Below are 22,162 nucleotides of genomic sequence, written 5' to 3' on the forward strand. Positions count from 1 at the left end.
TCAATTTGAAAACAATTTAAAACTAAACTAAAATAGGTAGTCGTCCACGTCACAATCGCCTGCTGGTGGTGTTGCTGCTACGTCGGGGGGGGGGCTGGGAGGTCGTAGCTGCTGTGGCGGGGGCTGGGAGGTCATTTATGGATGTGGTTCAATGTTGGGGAACTGAATCCCAAAGATTTGAAGTGCCCGACAAAATTTGGTTCATCAAATTGCTTTAGGCCGTAATTTGAGACTACTAGGCGGCAATCTGCTCCTTTAGGTTCGCCACTTCAGATGTCAGTGTTTAGACCTCTTCTATTCTCTGCCTGGAGGATAAGGTAAATAGGTCCTGAACGGTCTGATCGAGTGTGTCTATCTTGATATGAAAACTGACATCCTCAGTGGGAAACACCTCATCGATCGAGGTTTCTACGAGAAGCTGGGAATCCACTTCCTCCAGAACGATCTGGCCCTTCTCCACCATGGTGGACTAGAAAAAAGAAGTAAACAAATTAATTTGAATATACATGCAATTAATATTAATACTAATTGAATATTAAAAATTTGAAATAACTTGCATGAAGCTGCTCCGTCAGCTCATCCCCGAGCCGAACGTACACCTTCTTGAACATGTCAATCTCAGGAAACTTTGACCCCCCTTGAAAAAATTTAAAAATTGTTAACATAGATTACCAATTGTGTAATAGAGAGTAAAAAGAGAGAAAACTTAAAATAAATATACGGTTACCTTACGTCGCTCCTCCAACCTATAAGAGAAGCGTTATGAGCTAGAGCAGTGAAGAAGTTTCTTCTTCGACCGATTGATCGAGTTTGCCTTCACTTTTTTCTTTTGAATTAAAAAAAAACGTATTAGTTTAGATATTTATAACAAATGAATGAAAAAAATGAAAATTATTTTTAAAATTGTACTTACAAGGTATTTCTCATCTTGAAAATGGCCGCAAAGCTACTCCCATTCATCCTAATGGTCCACCAACTCCATAGAGCATCCAACTGCTATAGCGACCTCCGGATCGTCATATAGCTCATAATACTTGTGGAGGTTGCTCTTCCTTTGGGTGAACCTACCGACGCAAAGGTCGTTGATGTACTGGGTTTGATTGGCATCGAGGTTCATGAGGTCATAGTAATGTTGCAGAACTCAACAAATAAATAATAGTTAAAATTTATAATATTTGTATACTTTAATAAATTTAGTATTTGAGGTTGTAAATACTTACCGATAATTCATGAAGAACGGCTTCCTTGACTTCATATGGGACAACTTTCCATGACTCCCACATGAGAGGGCAATGATTCCTGATCATTGACCCAACGTCGCTGGCTAACACACTATTCTGCTCCTTTGTTCTTGATTGTGGTGAGAGTGGTTTGTGACGTCTTCAGTAGTCTGCAAAGGCCCCTGGTTTATTTTATTTTATTTTATTTTATTTTTTTGAACTACCAAATAAACAAAGAAAACATTAGTCGAATTCTATTTTCTACCAAAAATTCGGCAGAACCTCCCCTAAAACTATAATATTTCCTAAAACCTGAAGACAATATAACAACAAAAACAACACATCCACCCAACAATTCAAACAGTATATACCAATTGGGGACATTAAAACAAATTTACAACATATTGATATGACTTCACACTGCGAGAGCCGTAGACATCGTTGATCCCAAAGGCGTAATCGGGGGGAGGGGGACACATGTCGTGCCCATATCATGTGTGGAGGTGGCAGCAGCATTACCTCCTGGAGAAGGTGTCTGACTGCCTTTACTAGTTGGTCGCCAGTTTGATATTAAGTTTGACATCTACAAAAACAATTAATAAAAAAGTTACATTCCACTACTTTAATCTGGTTTGGATATACTAAAAAATATCCTAACCTTGAAGCAAAACAAGATATATCTTTAATTTCATTAATACCATTAAAGAAGGAATCAAATTTTCAAATTACCCATATATGCGCAAAATATATATTCATGCACAATAGGAACATCTATAGTATCCCACATGCCTATATGTATAACCTATTTACATGCCTTATGCAAACCTATATGATACACATGAAAAAGAAAAGTTAAAAGGACAAAACATGCAGATGCGGGGAAACAGTACATTCAACCTCAGAAAAGGTTCGCCTTATCGGTCAGTTGAACTGATGAGCTCTTCCAGAACAAGGAAGTTTGCAGTCAATAAACCTTGTATTGAAAAATAATTTGCAAGACAATACAACTTGCAAGGAATCGATGAATGATGGAAGATGGCAAAGATGTACTTATTCTGGCTAAAGGTAAGGATGAATGTGTGTGTGTGTGTGTGTACTTATGTATCATATTCAAGACAATGCAACTTGAAAAACAGTTTGCAACATAATAGTCTTAATCAGAAATAACATAGTGCAAACAACACTCTCACTAATTTAGCATATCAACAACTTAATGTCTAAAAGACTTTCTTATAGGTGTAGAATTTGCCAATTATTCTAACTGGTTGGCCACAAGTATTCTGTATTGCATGCATCCTTTAAACAAACCAAAAGGAACCTTACGACATAAGCGCGTACATTCCAGATTAATATGCAAGATATAAGACAAAACAATATAGAATTAATGAACCCATTAATCTACAACATCATATCTTGATTGCAGAAAACACCTTTTGATAAAAATTTTGAAATATGCATGCTTTGGTAACACGTTAATCAGTTTGTACAAAATACCATAAAATATCCTTAGCATGCAAATTAATCACAATCTCAATGAAAGAATATCACAATCTTTCCTCCACAAGATATCTCATCGATTCCTCAGCTTTCATTTAAAATGTATGATGGATACTCAAAATCATACCAAAAATAATCCAACAGTGAGAGCTAATAAAACCAATAGAGATATTATTTATGGTTTTACTGTTTTCTAAATGCAACCTTGACTACAACTTTTATAATCACTCGAAAAACTAGCTGTTACCATCATGCATTGTTTAATATGCATGTATAAATGACTTGGTAGTTACTTTTGCACAAAACAAAACCAATTCATGCAACTGTCTCTAAAGTAATGCCAATTATAGAACTTGTTACAAAAAGTTATTATGCACATTTTAGGAGATGTATCAATAATTTTAGGTCTTATAACCTGCAAAATCATTATAAAGATCAACATGTAATCATCTAAGTGCATTCTTAATCATAGTTTACAAAACAACTGTGATTTTCAAGCCTTTAACCTACATTATTTACCAACTACAACTGTGATTTTCAAGCCTTTAACAAAACGGAGGGGAGGGTATTTTCAAGCCTTTAACCTCTTGTTTTTTACTAATTGTCCCTTGGATCTCAACCATTACTTTGTGATTAAGCCACCTAATACAGAAAGGACAACCTTTAGTCTACTTCCATATAAAGCAACTAGATTTACCATTTTCCTTGACTCATAAAAAAAAATAGGGACACTTTGTATCCGGTCCTTAGTTGGTATAGATTTTTGACTAAAACCTTATTGTTTTTTACTTTTTGATTAAAGTCCCTATAATTTGTCCACATCAGCATTTACTGTCAATATATTTCCATGTCAGCTTTCTTTTTATTTTACTAAAATAGTTAATTATTGCATTTTTTATCCCACGCTGTGTTTTTATTTCAGGACTCTTATGCCTTCAACGCCTCTTATGCTTACCGAACTGAATTAACGCATCCGTTCCACCAAATAATCACGCTCATTTGATTTCGTTCAGTTTTTTATTTTCGTAACCGCAAAATCCACAATAATCTCACTCAAATTTTCAAATTCATCATTATTATTTTTGATATGAATCCTCAATTTCACTTTTCGGCAAAATTTGGGTCAAAATCATATTTTATCCGCGAGTGTTCGAAGGAGCGCAGTTTTTGGCAGGGGAACTTGTTGAATCAACGACCCTTACGAGCTAAAATTCCAGGTATTGGAACTTCAATGATTTCAGCATGTCCCTTATTGTTTTGTAGTGTTTTTTTCTAGTGTATACCAAGTGTTTGTCGAAATGTTTGAATGATAATTTTGAGTACAATTCAATTCAATTGCACTGTATTCGTGTTTTACAGTGGTCCATGATATATGTGGTTTTGAGTGAATATTTGAACAGTAATAGAACTCTAGGAGGGGGTACAAACGAGTTGGCATGGGGTATAATGCAATATTTTGTTGAGTTGGGGTAATAACTAGGTGCGGATACATTCTTAAATGTTGGGAGTGTGAATTCATTTTACTAACATTGACAAGAATGGGTACGAACTAGGTGGCATGGGGTACAATGCAACACTTGTAGACTTCCAGAATTGGTATGCAGGGGTACAAACCAGTTGGCATGGGGTGTAATGCAAATGGTTGTTGAGTTGGGGTACAAACTAGTTGGTATAGATTTTGACAGGGGGTACAAACTATTCGATATTAACAAGCAGTTGGCAGGGTTAAAAACTATGAGATATTGACTAACAGGGGTGCAAACTAGCTGGTATAGATTTTGGCAGGGGGTACAAACTATGAGATATTAATAAGCAGTTGGCAGGGGTACAATTATGACATATTTGACAATCAGGGGTACAAACTAGTTGGTATAGATTTTGGCCGGGGTACAAACTATGGGATATTAACAAGCAGTTGGAAAGGGTACAAACGAGTTGGCATGGGGTGCAATTCAATACTTATAGATTGGCATGGGGAATAATGGAAAATTTGTTGAGTTGGGGCTGTATAGGCGCGGATACATTATCAGTGTTGGGAGTATGAATTCATTTTATTAACATTGAGTTGGAGGGGTACAAACTATATCGTGATGGGGTACATTCTGAACACAGATTGTCCCAAGATCATTTTACTAACATTCATAAGTGTGTATGGCCCTTTCACCAGCTTGAAAATTTTGATAAACGATGGGGTTCTGAATGTACATTGTAGGCACATTCTCAACATCTTGAAAATTTTCTTAAACTTGTTAATGTTACTATATTGTTCCCTTACTAATATGTTACATAAATACATATGGGAGTTGGACACAAGATTGTGATGAAGATTTGTGCAAGAATTTAAATGTTTCTTTTTTGGATAGGTACATGAAACTATGAGGTATCGTTCGAGCCTTCTTCATTTTGCTAGGTTGTACCCGAGAATAGAAGGATTTATTCAAGGCGGGCATGATGAAGAGATGAAAAAAACACCATTTTGGAACTTGTTTAAGGCATATCGTGATGGTCATGTTACAAGTGAGTTTTGCAAAAAAATTGACACAGATGTTGCTAGAATAGTAAATCAGTACAATAAAGATATGAAGTTCTTTGTGTTTGGGGACATTTATGCGAGGTTCACACCAAGTGATATAGCTGCAATTCTTGGCTTGCCTAATATGGGTTACACACTTAAGCATACTGGTATGAAAGGTGTGAGAGTGAAACACACTACATTTATGACAAGGTATTTTTGCGTTCAAAAGGATCGGGTTACAAAAAGTGACGTTGAGGGTGCACTTATTAAATCGGTTGCGGGGGATACAGAAGAAAGCAAAAAAGATTTTGTAAGATTGGTATGCCTATACTTCTGCAACTCTCTATTATTCTCCAACACAGCAACACATGTTTCATGGACCATTGTCAAATTATGCGAAGACCTTGATCAAATAGGTGGCTACAATTGGGCAGCGGCTACTTTTGACTGTCTGTTCAGTTCACTTCACAGGGCAGTCAACCCGAGTTCAGTTAACGGTTGTGTGGTTGCATTATTGGTAAGTCACTTTATATTGAAACAATTTTTGTGTGTATATATGTAGTTAATTTAATGTCTTATTATTAATATGGTTGTGAAACAGTTTTGGGCTTGCGATAAAATGGGAATGTGTAACAAAATTGCTGGAAGGGAAAACATATGCCCGAGCTTTTTAAGGTGGAGCATGACAGATTTCCATGAAAAGCTTATAGTAACAGATCTTGCCACTATGAAGGTATAACAATTTTTTTATTAACATTATATAAAAATCATTCGATTCAAGTGACATTGTATATTGATTTAACTTGCAGTCACATGTGAACCACGAGATGGTGCTTTATGCACACGCGGATGATGAGAATGTACCCATAAAACTGGATGATATACATGGAAACGCTGTCAATAAGGAGGATGAAAACCACGCCAATTCACATAGTCCAGCAACTAAACTTGTCGAATTTGATGCTCCAAATTGGCAACTCATTGCAACACAAGATTTTTATTCCTCATCATCCAAGTTTTCCCCGAATGTCAGCCCACGTGTGATTGCAACGAATGGGATGAACGACAGTGCAGCGGAAAAGAACAACCCGCAGTCTGGAATGAGTGAAATGGATATTAGATGTGAAACGGCTGAAATAAAAGTGGATGTACTGACAGAGTCATTGATTATTGCTGATAATGATTTGGAGGCTGCACGGATGCAAATAGATACACTAATTGAAGAGAACAAGAAATTGAAAAAACAGTTGGCTGCAATACAGAACATGGGTTCGTATTCGTCAGTACTAACACAGTGCTCCATGTACAGACGAATCAAAACAAGAGAAGGCAGGATAAGGCGCAGGCTACCTGATTTTAGCTATGGAAGCACTATTAAAAAGCGAAATACCAGTATGAAACGGGCAAGAAACTCAGCTGAGTGCAGTGTTGCAGCCCATGATGTCAGTCGGAAAAAGGTAAGAACCGACTCAAAAAAGATTTGTAAAAAGAAGAATGTGCTGAAACCAATTTCTATTATAGACCCTGACTTTGTAGAGCCTATGCGAACAATGCTTGAAAATCCGAAAGAGAAAAACACATTTTGCGATAGTGCTTCTAAGACTGTTGATAAGCATCCATTAGTACAACAAAAGCATGTTACCAGTGATGAAGGCATGAACTGGGACACCGATGCTGTTAAAAAAAGACTTGAACTTAAAAAAACCCCTGTGGGTCCATACTTTGATGATGATGACTTCAACAGGCTTGAGAAATTTGTGAATGTTGAATATTCAGGGTAAGAAACCTACTTGTTAGTTGCTATTGTAATATGTTTTTCTTTCTTTTTTTTTGGTACGTTGTTGATTGTTTTTTTATCAATGTCATATTTTTTTGTATTTTCAAATAGGACTGCATTATGGAAAAGTGATCGAGCTATCATCCTACATGAGGATATTATGTTCTTACTCACTAACCAAGCAATCACTACAAATGTAAGATTATTGAAAACTTGTTTGGAATACTGATATATTTGGTTTTGTAATGTGGTTTTGCATAATGTTTTGATTTTGTAGACAATTGATGCATATGGAGATATCTTACACATGCACCTAGATAATGATAATAAGAAGATACAGAGGGAATCGTATTTCATGTCTGCAAATATATGGGTTAGTAACTTAGTATGGATATTTAGTTTTCAAATTTTGAATATTAACCTTGTATTGGGTGAAATGGGTCCATTTTATTTAATCGTTACATGCCAACAGGAATTCAAGATCTCCAACAACCTAAAGGCTCTTGAAACATTTCTTTATAACCCATTGCTTAAAGTGTTTGGCAAGTATGACATGATATTCTTTCCCATAAGGCATGGTTTTGAAGATCACTACACTTTAGCTCTACTTGACACCATAGAAGGGAAGTGGTACCATTACAATCCACGCCTTCCGGAAAATGGAAATCTGCATAATCCATGCTTTAACGATGCTGTGCAATTAGTAAGTTTATTTTCTTTACAATGAATGAATACTATACAATCGGTTAAACTTGAAATTTCCACATTACATCACCCTCCTATCTGTATCAAAGAACATGTATGTCATTACTTTTTTTTTTTTATCTTTACGTAGAGGTTGATTCATCATTATCATTGCAGAGTAAGATGGTGATGGAATTCCTAAAACATCATCAAAAGCGTTCGATATTTGCACTTCGCGAGGGAGTTATTGTCAAGGGTTTATTCCACCCTGATAGTGGTGCGATGGAGGGGAAAATGTACCCAATGTCAAATGATGAAAAACTTACATTTCAGAGTATAAAGGATATCCACATTGATTGGCCAATGGTGCTTGTCCAAAAGTGCCCACAACCTCCTCCAGGCTCGTGAGTACATTAACTTATTTTGTCATTCCTATTATTTTGTACCTGGAAAATATTCATATAGTAGCTTAACACTTTATGAGGATTATGAATATGCAGGCTTGATTGTGGCGTCTCAGTGTTATATTATATGGAGCACATGTCAAAGATGTGGCCAATAATGGAAAATTTTGATGACGATGAACTGCTCGAGTATAGAGCAACATGTGTGGGTGCATTTCTGAACGATGAATCTAATTGGTCGCATGCATAGGGCACCAACATGCAGTCATGGCTATGAATCTAATTTGATGTTTTTGTTTTATGGTAATAGATATGATGTACTTTGTGTACTTTATGGGTTTATAAGATTGTTTTTTTTTTATGAGAACCAATTGACGTTTGAATCCAACTAATGTGATTACATTTAATTAGTTCATGTTCACGAGCATAATGCTTTTTTTCTTTCTTAATATGCAGAATGAAAATGAATTGTTAGAGGTACAAAGGGAGGGTACATTCTTAACGATGGGATTTGAATTCATGTCACTAGTACATTATCATTTGTTAGTGTTAATGTATTCTCACCATATTGAATTCATTTCACTTCTAAATTCTTACTTGTTAATATTTGTTTTAAAATTTTAGGTACATTCTCGACATCTTGAAAACTTTTTAAAACTAGTTAATGGTGTTAATTTGCACCCACTCTCACGAAAAGTGTGAGGGGTAACATGAGGTATCATTCGAGCGTTGTTCATTTTGAAATTCTAAAGAAATTGCACCTTCAACAATAGAAGGAAAAGTTCTCTGAACAAAAAAAATGTAGCCAATGCAAACAGTATTGTAACCCATGCTGTATGGCTCAACTTCTAAAATTCTAAATACAAATGAACCAAATTTGAATACATAGAATAGAAGCAAAATTGTCACACCAAGCTCAAATTGTGTACAATTTAAATGTAAAAAAATTATGCAAAGACTGAATAACAATGGGAGTAGTAGCATAAGCTTATATAAGAACTGAACAAGTCCTCTTATTGTGATGGCCCACTTGATGACACCGACCACACTCCAATGGTCTAGCTTCCTCCCCAGCAGATTTGATCCTCTTGATCCTTGGTCTACCAGGTTGCTTCCTAGTTTTAGGAGGTTTCACTATAAAATCTGTATCTTCACTCATGGGAGGCTTATCTATTTGAGGAATAGGTTGAATTGGAAATGAATAGGAAGACTTGTAGTAATCAGCGCTGAAATAAGCCTCAGTGTAATCAAAAGGATTTGCACCATTTTTCAAGATTGCAGCAAGTGCGTGTGAGCAAGGGAAGCCTTTTATCTGCCATTGATGACATGAGCAGATTTGTCTTTCCAAGTCAACCATCAATGAAGTATCATCGGTTTGCACTTCAAACACAAACTCACTAGACCGTCTAACAAGCCAATGCCTACCAACCTCAATAGATGCAACCATCTCAGCCTCCATCTCCGGGCATAAGAAAGTGGTCCATTTGTTTGCCTCAAGATATCTTTCAGCATTCATTTCCATCAACTTAATTCTTATACCATCCACCAATTGGTAAATTGGTAAGAGACGCTCGTTACTAATCCATGCATTAAATGATTCTGCAACGTTCGACCACATTTCCCCGTACCTAACACATCGAAATAATAAAATGAGCAATCTGCATAATTTGGTTATATGAGAAATCTGAGAAATCAAACAGTGTAGAAACAAGTCATCTTCATGTAATATTATAAAATGACACATGCATGAATAAAAACGAAACTTGTATTGTGTTTTGGAAGATAGTAAATTAACAAAAATTGTTACCTTTTACCCTTGAAAAATGCATCGCAAAAATTCTCTTGTGGGAGATCCTTCAAAAATTTGCGCATTATATTACCTCCTTCCTTGACTAAAGCTGCTCTTTTCAATTCATACATCTCGGGGGTGGCAGCATATGCACACTCATTGAACTTTTGAACAATTTTATTTCGAAAAACAGATCCAAGACCAGAGGGGTACTTTTCTAATATGTTTAGCTTGATGTGATACAAACAATATGCATGAGGGGAGTCTGGAAAAGTATGCGTCACAGCCGGAATCAACCCCTTGTGTCGATCAGAAATGAAAGTTATGGTACGTTGTTGTGGCTCCAAAATCTTAGCCAAATTTTTAAGAAACCATATCCAATTATTTTGGTCCTCACCACCAACTAATGCGAATGCAAGAGGAAAGAATCCTTCAACCAACAGATTAAAACATGACAAAATAAGTAGTCAGCATTATATACCAAACTTATGAATAAAAGTGCATCGTGAGCAATATACATAATCAGGTTAAAGGTACCGAATCTTCAAAATTTTGAAAGATGCTATATAATCATGTTGAATAGGAAGAGTTATTATTATGCAAATTATTAAAATAGAAAAATTTAAGGGACATGTGCATACCTTGATTGCCATTTTTACCAATTGCAACAAGCAATGTTCCTTTGTATTTGTCTTTCAAGAAAGTACCATCCAAAAACAACATAGGCCTACAAAACTTAAAACCCTCAATAGAACCACCAAATGCAATAAATATCCGCTGGAAATGAAAGGTTTCTTGGTCAAACTCCAATTCGCAATGAGAACCAGGATTTGTTTTTTTGACAGCTTCTACGTACCAAACCATTTGATGATACGACAACGAGTCATCACCATGAACTTTAGTTTTTGCAATCTCTTTCCCATACCATGCATTGTAATAGGAAATATCTAAACCGTAGTCTCTCTTGAAATCCATTACAATATCAATTGGTTTAATACGGGGTCTGGTCCGTATCTTTTCAACTATAGCAGAAGCTACAACTTTGGAAGTCATCATACCACTTTTCTTCTCACGAATGCGGCCTGTGCAAGTGTGTTCGTTATTTAACCTCTTAATATAAAAGAAATTGTTAACACGACATACTGATGCATGCACACGCCATTGACAACCTTCAGAATATTTCTTATTACATACAGCTGTAACTCTTTCCCTATCATTCTTCACATACACAAATGTGAATCCCATTTCAACCGCATACTTACAAAGTTTGTCTCTGAATTCTTCCACTCCGCCTTCAAATCCTTGATTTACATGATTGATGTAGGTCTTCCAAGAGTTTGACAGATACACTTTGCCTCCCGGTGTTGCATATTTCCCTAAATAGTCATTCCCATCACTATGAATATTTCCTTCAATTATAAATGTTTGTGAAGCATTGGTATTTCGGCTGACACGATCATTATCACGACACGACTTTTGGTTGATAACTATATCAACACAATAATATTTCTCGTTGACAACCGACATGTGCAACATCCGCACATCCATATCAGATTGCAATAGGCAAGTAGAATATCCAGGTAAAGCATATGTAAGATCGAATAAACCATGAGTCAAATTACTAAGCCTTGAGCAAACCTCATTGTACACTTCAGAGAATGTAGTGTGGCAAAAAATTGGGATAGATATAGTGGTACCCTGATGAGTGCATCTCCCCAATATAACACCTTCCATCTGAAAAATAAAAGAAAGTAGAGACAACAACAACCCAAAGCATTATAGCTTGACATGAAAAAAGTGCATATAAATTTTCATAAGGAAAAACAAGAAAGATGAATTAAACTATGTCCAGTTACTATTTGCTGTTCGTACCCCCACTCCAAATACCGTATATGTCAAACAGAAAAATAGATGGCAAAAACTCTCTGCCTTAGCTAGTCCTCCCTTGATTTATCTGCTCAGTTTAATGTTGTACCCCTGTCTATACTTTTACAACTCTCTATTAATTTCCAACACAGCTACACGTGAACCATTGGTAAAAAATGTACACAATGCGATTGAATTGTACCCATGCACACCATAATAGAGAAAAAGACTTATTCAATAATTTTTATGAACAATTTCTATGCATACAAAAATTTCATATTCGAAATTCTCTTTCAAACATTTCGACAAACACTTGGTATGCACCATAAAAACACTGCAAAAACTACAAGATACATGCTGAAATCAATTAAGTTCCCCAATACATGCCAAAAAATTTGTTAAAGAATCATTTTACATATGCAAAACCAATTGCAAAACCAATTGTGAAAACAATACTGCACTACCTGTAAATATGGGTACAAAAATTATAAACCCAAGAATCTACCATTACGGCCAAATCGGTATAAACGAACTATGGTGCAAATTCAAAAAATGAAAAAATACCTCGAATTTTAGCTCGGAAGTGTCGTTGATTCTTCAAGTTACTCTGCAAAAAAATGCGCTCGTTCGAACGCTCGTGGATAAAGTATGACTTCGACTCAAATCTTGGCGAAACTTGAATTTGAAGAATCATATCAAATATAATAATGCTAGATTTGAAAAACTGAGTGAGATTATTATGGAATTTGCGGTTACGAAAATCAAAAACGGAAGAAATCAATTGTGCAGGATTATTTGGTGGAATGGATGCGTCAATTCAGTTTGGTAAGCATAGGAGGCATTGCAGGCATAATAGTTGTGGAATAAAAACGTAGCCTGGGATAAAAAATTGCAATAATTAACTATTTTAGTAAAAATAAAAAAAGGTGACATGGAAATATGCTGGTAATACAATGCTGATGTGTACAAACTTCAAGGACTTTAATCAAAAAGTTAAAAGTAACAAGGTTTTAATCAAAGAGGATCAATAATTAGGGACCGGATCCTAATTTCTCCAAAAAAATACTATAGACAAATTAAACAACAAATTCGAGAACATACGTTCAAATCCATTCACAATCAGAAATCCACCTAAAAATACTTAATAAGCATTCACAAGTTTTGGACGCATATACTAAGAAAGAAGAATGATTCAGTAGCTATCTAGACATACATATAAAAATGCCAGCATATATAGACTTCACCCAAACCAATTTAATTCCATTCATTATATATATATATACACACACACACACAAGGATAACATATGGCCTCAAACAATACAAAGGAGCTAATGCAAGTTCTATATTAAAGATGCAAACATATGCTTCATAGAATTCAATTATCTTTCTCTTTGTCAATTAACCTAAGATAAGCCAAATAAAATAATCACATTTCAACATTCATATACAAACAGGGAAATCAAATTATTCTCATTCATATACGGAAGAATCCAAAAGCATAGTATAATGAAATCTAACCAGCATATGTACAAAACTAATAAGGTGTGTGTGCTCAAATATTTTGACTACAATACACAAGGAAATAAAAAAAAAACATGAGAATTCTTAACCATCCGCCTCACCAATTTAGCCACCCAAATAAATGTCTTGCCTTTTATGATTACAGATTTAGTGTTAGGGAAATTCCCCAAACCTTGTAACAGCTCCATCCAGACATATAACACAATCAAAAGAAGAGAAAAAGAAATCATAAGCACCAAGTTAAAATTTCTTTTTCCAAGAAAAATACATATATAATTGATAAACTCATTAACCCTAACTCCAAATCAGAAAATAATGAAGCATGGATGAGGTAGAGATATAATTGATAAACTCATTAACCCTACCTATACCCAGTTTTGTTTATAACAAAAAAAAAGGAAAAAAAATAACTCTTTCCTCCGAATTCCCATTTCGAAAACCATCACCCAATAGCCACAATTCAAAAACCCTAACCCAAGATTCCCAACTCGAACCCTAAATCCCTAACCCAAGATTCCCAATTCGAACCTTAAATCCCTACATGTTCTAATTAAACCAATTCAACAGAAAAAATTGAAAAATTGCAGTAATAAATAATTGAATTATGGGAGAGTGAATTAAAAGATACTGGGTGCTTACCTAGTAATGTTGCAGCAGCGGGGAGATGGTGTGGATAGTGACAAAGAGACAGAGAAACACAGAAATAGTGAGAAAGGGATAAAGGGAGACACTGAGATAGCGTACGCAGATGCGAGTGAGAGCTAGAGAGAATCAGGAGAAAGGACAATGAGATGGAGAGAATCGCATGCAAAGAATGAGAGAGAGATAGAGTGAGTCTCAGATAGAGAGAGATAGAGTGAAGCTAGGCGCTGAAATGAATGGGCGCCCAATTTTGGCAAAAAAAAATAATTAAAATTTTTACATGTTTGCATGACGAGGGTGTTCAAATTTTCATCGCCAGACAATTTTTAAATAAAAAAATTAATTTTAAAATATTTGCGCGACAAAAATTTCCAACACGTTGTCGTGCATATTTGTAAATTTAAATTATTATTTTTGTTTAAACAAATAATTAATTTTTTTAATTAATTGTTTTACAAATTTTAAAGGAAACTTTTGTTTGTATACAAAATAAATATCATTCAATACATATCATTACATTTACGTCGCAAGTTTTCATTAATCCTTGTATGAACTAGAATAAATATCATCACTTTCGTCAGATTTAGACTCTCTGTGCTCAATCTTCACCACAATCGTCATCAGCAGCAGGATCTTGGTCCAGAATATCATACAACCTTCTGTGCTCAATCTTCTAAACTACTTTTCATCCCTTCCCGTCCTTAGGGTCATCTATATAGAAAATTTGTTTGGCCATCGTTGCCAAAATGTAGGGGTCATTGTTATACCAACATTTGTTAGTGTTGATTGATAGCAAACCATTGTCTCGCGTAACACCTCCAACTCTACGTGGGTTTGTATCAACCAGCGACACTTAAACATGATAACTTGACAGCGGTCTTTGTAAAGCAATTGCACAACACATGTCAGTTTTCCATAGAAATCAATGTCTGCAATGTCGCCCACACCCAGGACATGCACCCCACTATTTTGCATACGAAGCTTGTCATCGTGATCGGCTGCCAAAAACTTGATGCCATTTACATTACAACTGGAGTACAATTCTGCGCTTAGGGGCCCAATAGCCAAGTTGTACAATTCTTCTGTGTAAGTGGGCAAATTTATGTCCTTCAATTTCTTCACCTAAATAAACAAGAAAAAAACATTTACAATTATGCAAATAACCCAAAACACAAACAACTTACATTTTCATGAAACCATCGAGGAAACAATTCACGGTGTTTTTTGGCATATAAATGTGAAGGATGTTTCCGCTTCATCAACTCTTCATGCTTATCTAGGTAGGTAATTATCTCGTCACAATTGTTAAGTACAAACTAATGTGCTACCTCCATGTCCATTTTGTTAAACGACTCCCCTCTGATTGGTTCGCCAAAGGGTCGTGCAATTTGGGCAAAAACATAAAGTTTTTCACTTTTCACACAATCATCATTATTGCGTTGTTGTCAATTGAATGTAGTCTCAATGTCTTGTAGGTACATTGCACAAAATGTAAGCCACTCAAATGTGACACATGCCTCCATGATTGATCCTCCGGGCTTTGCCCTGTTTCGTACTCTTTTTTAATTCACCCAGTAGTCTGCATCAATAAACAAAATATTGTATAAAATTAATCGAAGGAAGTCTTGCATCATGAACTAAAGTTTTTATGGTGATTATATACCTTTCTATCGGATACATCCATCGATAATTGACAGGTCCGGCTATAAGTACCTCCAGCAAGTGAATCATGACGTAGATCATGCTTGTGAAGAAAACTAGAGGAAATATTTGTTCAAACTTGCATAGCACTTCAATAATATCGTTGCACAACTGTTTAACATCGGACTTGCTAAAAGATCTTGCAGTTAATTGAGAAAAATATCTCGCCAACAACATAATCGGCTTCACCATGTCTTCGGGCAAGAGATGTTGAATTCCCACTGGGATAAGGCGTTAAAGTATGACATGACAATCATGACTCTTGAGGCTGGAAAATTTGCCTCCATCCACGCTTGCGCAACGGCCGATGTTTGAAGCATTCCCATTTGGAAACTTTATAGAAGATAGAAATTGCAAAAACTTTTTCCTTTTATCCAGTTTCACCGAAAACAATGCGAGCTTCTTTTTGGCTATGCCTTCATCCGTCATCATCCATAAACCTGGCCTAATGCCCATTTTTCTAGATCAATTTGAGCTTTTATTGTGTCATTTGTTTTGCCCTCAATGTCTAGTATAGTTCTGACCAGTGTATCAAACATATTTTTCTCAACATGCATTACATTAATGTTGTGTCTCAATTTTAATTTAGACCAGTACGGGAGCTCAAATAACCTCGTTTTGTGTTTCCAATTCAGATGTGTGTCTGGTCTTGTCCTATTTACAGATTTATCCAACAGAGCAAAATCCAACATATTCACCTAAGCCAAAATTTCATCTCTGGACCTTTCTTTGGGTCTTGGCCGAATCTCTGTGCCGTTGAAGAAGGTTGTCTCGTTTTGACGCCACTTGTGGTCCCATGGTAACCATATACGATACCCTATGTAACAAACTTTTCCCGCGTGCCAACCAGACGTTGTGTTCTCTTTGTAAACTAGGCATGCGTAATAACCCTTAGCGCTCTACCTAAACATCATAGCATATGCAGGAAAATTGTTTATAGTCCACATCACTGCTGTTCTCAAAGTGAACATATTCCCGATAGATTTATCGTATGTGGGAATGCCGTTTTCCCATAATTCTTTTATTTCATCGACCAACGGTTGTAAATACACATTAATAGAAGTGCCTGGATATTCGGTTATCAACAACGTTATCATCATATATAATTTTTTTCATGCAATTCCAAGGCGGCAAATTATACATAATTGTGAAGATTGGCCAAGTGTTGTGGTTTTGGTTTAGAACCCCGAACGGATTAAACCTGTCAGTCGCAAGTCCCAGTCTAACGTTTCGGGGCTCATGTGCAAAATCAGGGTACAACCGATCAAACTCTTTCTAGGCCTCTCCATTTGCAGAATGTCTCATAACATCGTCATCCACACGTCTATTCTTATGCCACCTCATGTCGCTTGCAATGTACGTTGATATATGCAATCGCTGCAACATGAGCTTTAATGGGAGGATAACACATAACTTTTTGTGGATTCTTCGTTATTCTAGTCTGAGATGTCATTTTAAACCGCGAATCATTACATATAGGGCATTTGTCCAATTCTTTATTCTTTTTGTAGAACAAAATGCAATTATTTTTACACACGTGAATTTTTACATATCCCAATCCAATACCACTCAGCACCTTTTTTTGCACTTTTATGATCTTTAGGCAAACAATTGTCATTTGGAAGCATCCTTTTGAAAACCCCCAAAAAGTAATCAAAACACTAGTTTGACTACGAAACTTTCTTTTGCCATGCATCAACTCAACAATGGCTATGAGCATCGAAAATCTTTCGTAGTCGGGATATAATTCTTGCTTGGCACTGTTTAATAGTTTTTCATATTTTTCAAATGCTTCACTGTCCATGGTGAGAGGGACGTCATCTTCTACTTCCTCATTCGTATTCGAACTAGGGTTTGGAAAAGAATCATTGATAATGTCCATAATTTGGTCATTTGGGTCAACAACAAATTCGATTGTATCCACTGCTCGGGTAATGTGGAAGGATGAAGTATATTGCATTTGTTCTCCATGATGAATCCACACAGTATAGGTCTCCATCATCCAATTTCTGACAAAATGGTATTGAACAGTTTCAAAATATTCAATCATTAAGTTGTTACACTTTCTACAAGGACACCGAATTTGAGTTGAACCGCGTTGTTTGCAACTGCAAAATCAATGAACTAATTTATTCCATCCAAATAATCATCAGCACATCTGTTAGGATTATGTATCCACTGTTTGTCCATTTCACCTACAAAAAAACAAAAAATTTGCAAGGGTTACAACAACTTCTATTATGACATGCCGCCCTATGCCTTCGGTATAGGTCCTATTTCATTCGAGAATGCATAGTTACGTGCTGGAATTTACAGTTCCAACACATTAGAGTTTGATCGTGAGAAAATTGTGGCAGCATCTCCCTCCAATTCTTCAAGTGCACAACGTAGATATAAAAAACTACGATGCACCCGAAGAACGCAAAGAGATGCTACCAAATTTCCCACGTTCAAACTCGAATGTCTGAACTGCAAAATACAACATGTAACTGTGCATTCTTAAATTGTCCAAAATTTTGGGACAATTCAAGAATTAATTGGACCACAGTCATCCTTTCGCATCCATTCGCGAAATCCAACTAATTCTCAAACGAGAAACTAAGCTTATATGAACATTGCAAACCATTTTTTGTACATCCATACAAAAATGTTTGCATACAAATACATACACAGCACCTATAAACTACATACAACATAATTTAAATGAATGGAAATTAATTAAGTTAGTTAAGAAAAATTATACCTTCGAGACTAATGACAATCCCGACGGCTAGAAATTCCAACAAGAGAAGGCAACTGCTGCAATTGTTTTGTAGCTTCTACCTTCCTGCATTTTGGTTAAGTTCAGTAAAGTGAATGACTTTGCGCGACGAAAGCACCATCGTGCAAAACATGGTGCTTCAACTTTTTGGAGCCATCCAACTATGCTTTGCCGCGTTTTTATAACACATTGCGTGACGAACCATAGTTAGTCGCTCATTACCCTTTTTTTTTCTTCTTTTTTTTAAGTTCGTTTTTTGAAAAAAAAAAAAAATTTCATTCACTCTTCAAATTTTTTCAAACCACATAAATACTTAATAAATCAAGAACTTATTTCATTATACCATTTGTGCATAATTAATTAATATACATATTTATTAAAATGCATTAATTTTATTCATAATAAACATTAAGTACATATTTAATTAAACCGTTCATACTAAAAAAACTTAAAATTCAAATCTAATTATTAAATAAGCAATAAAATTAAAATAAAAAACACCATTCTACTCCTCCGTCGATAGTTATTGTTCTCATTGTAGTTCTGCCGTGCGTTGATTATCAAACTTCTACTCTTGGAAAAGAGACTTGAACATTCTGTCGATACCTTTCATCAGATTTGGGTTACTTTTGTAAATGTCTCAATTGGGCTGTCATGCAAAAATTATTGAATTAAAATCTCACTATTATATTATATTTAACAAACATTATTATTATTTAACTAATAAAATTAACACATACATCCAACTCATCAATCATGTGTATCTTCAACTCCTCGAGGATGGCGCTCTAAGACTCCCAATCTGCAGCACATTTGGTATGCACCAATGCTCCAACGTCGGACCAAGAGCTGGCGCGATTTTTTGACTTCACAACCCCTATTATTTCTTCAGCAGTGATTCGGTAACGACTGTCACCATAAGTGTGTTGGACGAACGCGCACCACTATTGGCCATCGTACCAACAACCAACGAATGAACTAATTATAAACTGCAGAATTGTTAAGCGTTTCTGAAATGAATTGTGAAGAATAAGGAGAGTGGAAGAGCATATTTATAGGAAGGTTAGGGACTTTGCGTGACGAACTCTTTGTCGTGCAAACATCTGTACTAAATACAGTATTACTTCCTTTGATTCAGATGCACCAAATACTCTGACTTAAAACTGAACACCCTTTGCGCGATGAAGTCTTTGTCGCGCAAAGTTTTGCACAGCGACTAAGGCTTTGTCACGCAAACTCTCTAGTGACAAAGCCTTTGTCCTGCAAACTCTTTAGCGACGAACGTGAATGATTGTAATTATGAAGTTTACATAAAAATAGATATCTATGTTTACGTAAACTTCATAATTACAAACAAATATTCAGTTCTAATATTTATTCTAAAAATAATTAAAACCTTAAATAAATTGAATTAATCCATTCAATTAATTAAAAAACCAAATAGGAATTAAAGCCTAATCAAGTCCAAATACATAACCTATAAAAAACCTTAAATTTAAATATTGTCCTCATAAACATAAATTTAAAACTACTATTTCAATGGTCCTCCATTCCGCTCCACGTCATAACACCATCGCTTGTAACCTCCCTTCAACGCCTCCTCCATCAACTTCATCAACTCTTCGTTCGTATCATTATCAAGAGTATACTTACACTGTTACACATACATGCAAATAATTAATTCCAACATATAACAAAAAAGTTCACAAAATTAATTATTGATCCATCAACAGTATACTTACTAATAATTGATCCATCACCGCCTTCTTCACATTCTCGGGCACATATTTTCAAGAACACCACTCAACAATTGGACAATTATTCTACATGGCTATACCAATTGCATGCGTGAACTCCACATGTTGCCTCAAATCATACGGGTTGGTGGGCACACTCTCATCTCGGTTTTTATCCTCTATCCCATCACGAACATAATTGTGAAGAATCGTCGTGCAAACATCTGCACTAGCTAAAATATTGATTCCTTTAATTCACATGCACTCACATGCACTGAATGCTCTGACTCAAAACTAACTGTCACTTGCATGACAAAGCCTTTATCGCGCAAGTGTTCCTCAATTTCCTTTGCGTTGAATGTTCTGACCAAGAAACTGAAGGAGCTTTGTGCGACGAAGCCTTTGTCACGCAAAGGTTATGTGGGAAAAACTTCATTGCGCATGTTTTTCGCGCCAAAAAAAATTACCCGCGTTTTTTCTTATTGACTTTGCGCGACGAGAATATTGTTTTCGTCATGCGAACGCTTTTGCGCAACAAAGTTTTTCGTTGCGCAAAGTTTGCACAATGAAGTTCCTTTTTCGTTGTGCAAAACGGTCTTGTGCGACGATTTATGCTTTGTCGCGTAAACATCTGTCGTGCAAATAGTTTTTCCTACTAGTGTATATAAATAAATAAATATATATGTACATATATACAAGGTTCTAAAAAACGCTAGGCGCTAGTCGAGCGGTGAGCTGGGGCCTAGCGCTTAGGCGCCTAGGTGGACTAGGCAGATTTAAGTAAATGTATTGTATTTCGTGTAAATAAGTGTCTATTTATACTTAAAATATATATAATTTCCTCATAAACTAGAAAATAGAATGATATATATTATGAAGTATTGGAATATAATGAAAACATGGGGAGCAAACATATAATGTGAGTTCATTTAAGTGTTCAATAAGTCTTTTACAATTTATTGGAAACAATAAAATGCAAAAGAAAAGCTATCTATGTGAGTTGCAACCTATCTAGGCTGGGTGCCTCAGCAGATCTAGGAGCCATTTCTTAATTTACACCTAGGCATTAATCGGGGCGGTGGCCAGCCGCCTAACGCCTAGGCGGGGATTTTTAGAATAGTGTGTGTATATATATATATATATATATGTGTGTGTGTGTGTGTGTGTGTGTGTGTGTGTGTGTGTTTGTATGTATGTATGTATGTACCCTTAACCCATATTGGCTCTGGTGAAGTTTGTTTCGGTTTTGATATCACCCATATTTTTCATTTGCTTCTTATCTTCTATAATCTCCTTTTGATTCTATAACTTGTACCTCTTTCGACACCCTTGCATGTTCTTTTACAAGAATGGGTTAAAGGTCCGGATTGACAGATGAAAAACTATATATAATGGTAATTAAGTTCATATATAGAAGAAACAAAATATAATGGAAGATATAATTTTCCTAATCGTTTAAATTAGTAATTGTAATTGTAAGTTTGCGCACGGAGCAACAAGTGTATTGTTCTAAATCTGAAAATTGATTGTAATATCTCAATACTCATTTTATCATTTTTGTGGAGCAATTTTTTTTTTTTTTCAAATGTGATACACATTATTGGAATTTGAATCATGTAAGAATTAATTACCATGATGAGGAACTTGTGGCATGATAATGATCCCACTTATTATTGAGCCCAGTGCGATGCTCAGGACATATTGAATAAATAATTCATTTCGGGGCACTTTTGGCGAAGCATTCAATAAAATTTATTAATGATATATATTTTGAATGTCAAAATATAAATGACAAATGTTAATTTGATGTCTGACGTGTCAATGTCAGATATCCACTTTTTTCCAACCGATGTGTTTTTTTGTTATAAATGATATTTGTATGATCTATTTAAAAAAAATCAATTAAAATAAATTTTCAAGATCTATAATTGGTGCAGTAATGGACCCACATAATAAAATAATTAAAAATTATTTGACATTGCCTTTCTCATATGTCAAATTTGTCATATGAAAACTCATATATGTTAATCCACATAAGATTGATATA

General features: G+C 35.4%; 2 protein-coding genes and 1 long non-coding RNA gene across 4 annotated transcripts; 1 reads left to right on the forward strand and 2 right to left on the reverse strand.

The window, feature by feature from the left end:
- Positions 1-557: 557 nt before the first annotated feature.
- Positions 558-1,800, reverse strand: LOC126633357 (uncharacterized). Of its 2 annotated transcripts, XR_007627037.1 has the most exons (4): positions 1,221-1,800; positions 914-1,090; positions 728-826; positions 558-637 (listed from the first exon to the last, which is right to left on the reverse strand). It is a non-coding gene; the product is annotated as an uncharacterized LOC126633357 (long non-coding RNA). The 2 variants fall into 2 exon arrangements; XR_007627036.1 differs by having other exon boundaries at positions 914-1,800.
- A 1,818-nt stretch (positions 1,801-3,618) lies between these two features.
- Positions 3,619-8,504, forward strand: LOC126633355 (uncharacterized). The gene is made up of 9 exons (XM_050303936.1): positions 3,619-3,934; positions 5,081-5,749; positions 5,834-5,965; positions 6,042-7,009; positions 7,121-7,205; positions 7,287-7,382; positions 7,482-7,712; positions 7,871-8,097; positions 8,194-8,504. The coding sequence occupies exons 2-9, from the start codon at positions 5,093-5,095 to the stop codon at positions 8,345-8,347; spliced, it is 2,550 nt and encodes an 849-aa protein (XP_050159893.1). The 5' UTR covers positions 3,619-3,934; positions 5,081-5,092; the 3' UTR covers positions 8,348-8,504.
- A 460-nt stretch (positions 8,505-8,964) lies between these two features.
- On the reverse strand, positions 8,965-12,608 carry LOC126633356 (uncharacterized). The gene is made up of 4 exons (XM_050303937.1): positions 12,317-12,608; positions 10,528-11,620; positions 9,905-10,316; positions 8,965-9,725 (listed from the first exon to the last, which is right to left on the reverse strand). The coding sequence occupies exons 2-4, from the start codon at positions 11,618-11,620 to the stop codon at positions 9,086-9,088; spliced, it is 2,145 nt and encodes a 714-aa protein (XP_050159894.1). The 5' UTR covers positions 12,317-12,608; the 3' UTR covers positions 8,965-9,085.
- Between the last annotated feature and the right edge of the window lie 9,554 nt (positions 12,609-22,162).

This window comes from Malus sylvestris, chromosome 8 (assembly GCF_916048215.2).
Source record: "Malus sylvestris chromosome 8, drMalSylv7.2, whole genome shotgun sequence".
Lineage (NCBI taxonomy): Eukaryota > Viridiplantae > Streptophyta > Magnoliopsida > Rosales > Rosaceae > Malus > Malus sylvestris.

Bases quoted from the DNA above. Each gene is read 5' to 3' on its own strand.
- LOC126633356 (XM_050303937.1), bottom strand. From the start codon at position 11,620: ATGGAAGGTGTTATATTGGGGAGATGCACTCATCAGGGTACCACTATA. The intron at 10,317-10,527 runs GTATGCACATGT...TGTTGGTTGAAG, and splicing joins TGGTAAAAATGGCAATCAAG to GATTCTTTCCTCTTGCATTC. The intron at 9,726-9,904 runs GTAACAATTTTT...TCGATGTGTTAG, and splicing joins GCATTTTTCAAGGGTAAAAG to GTACGGGGAAATGTGGTCGA.
- LOC126633355 (XM_050303936.1), top strand. From the start codon at position 5,093: ATGAGGTATCGTTCGAGCCTTCTTCATTTTGCTAGGTTGTACCCGAGA. The intron at 7,010-7,120 runs GTAAGAAACCTA...ATTTTCAAATAG, and splicing joins GTGAATGTTGAATATTCAGG to GACTGCATTATGGAAAAGTG. The intron at 8,098-8,193 runs GTGAGTACATTA...ATGAATATGCAG, and splicing joins CCACAACCTCCTCCAGGCTC to GCTTGATTGTGGCGTCTCAG.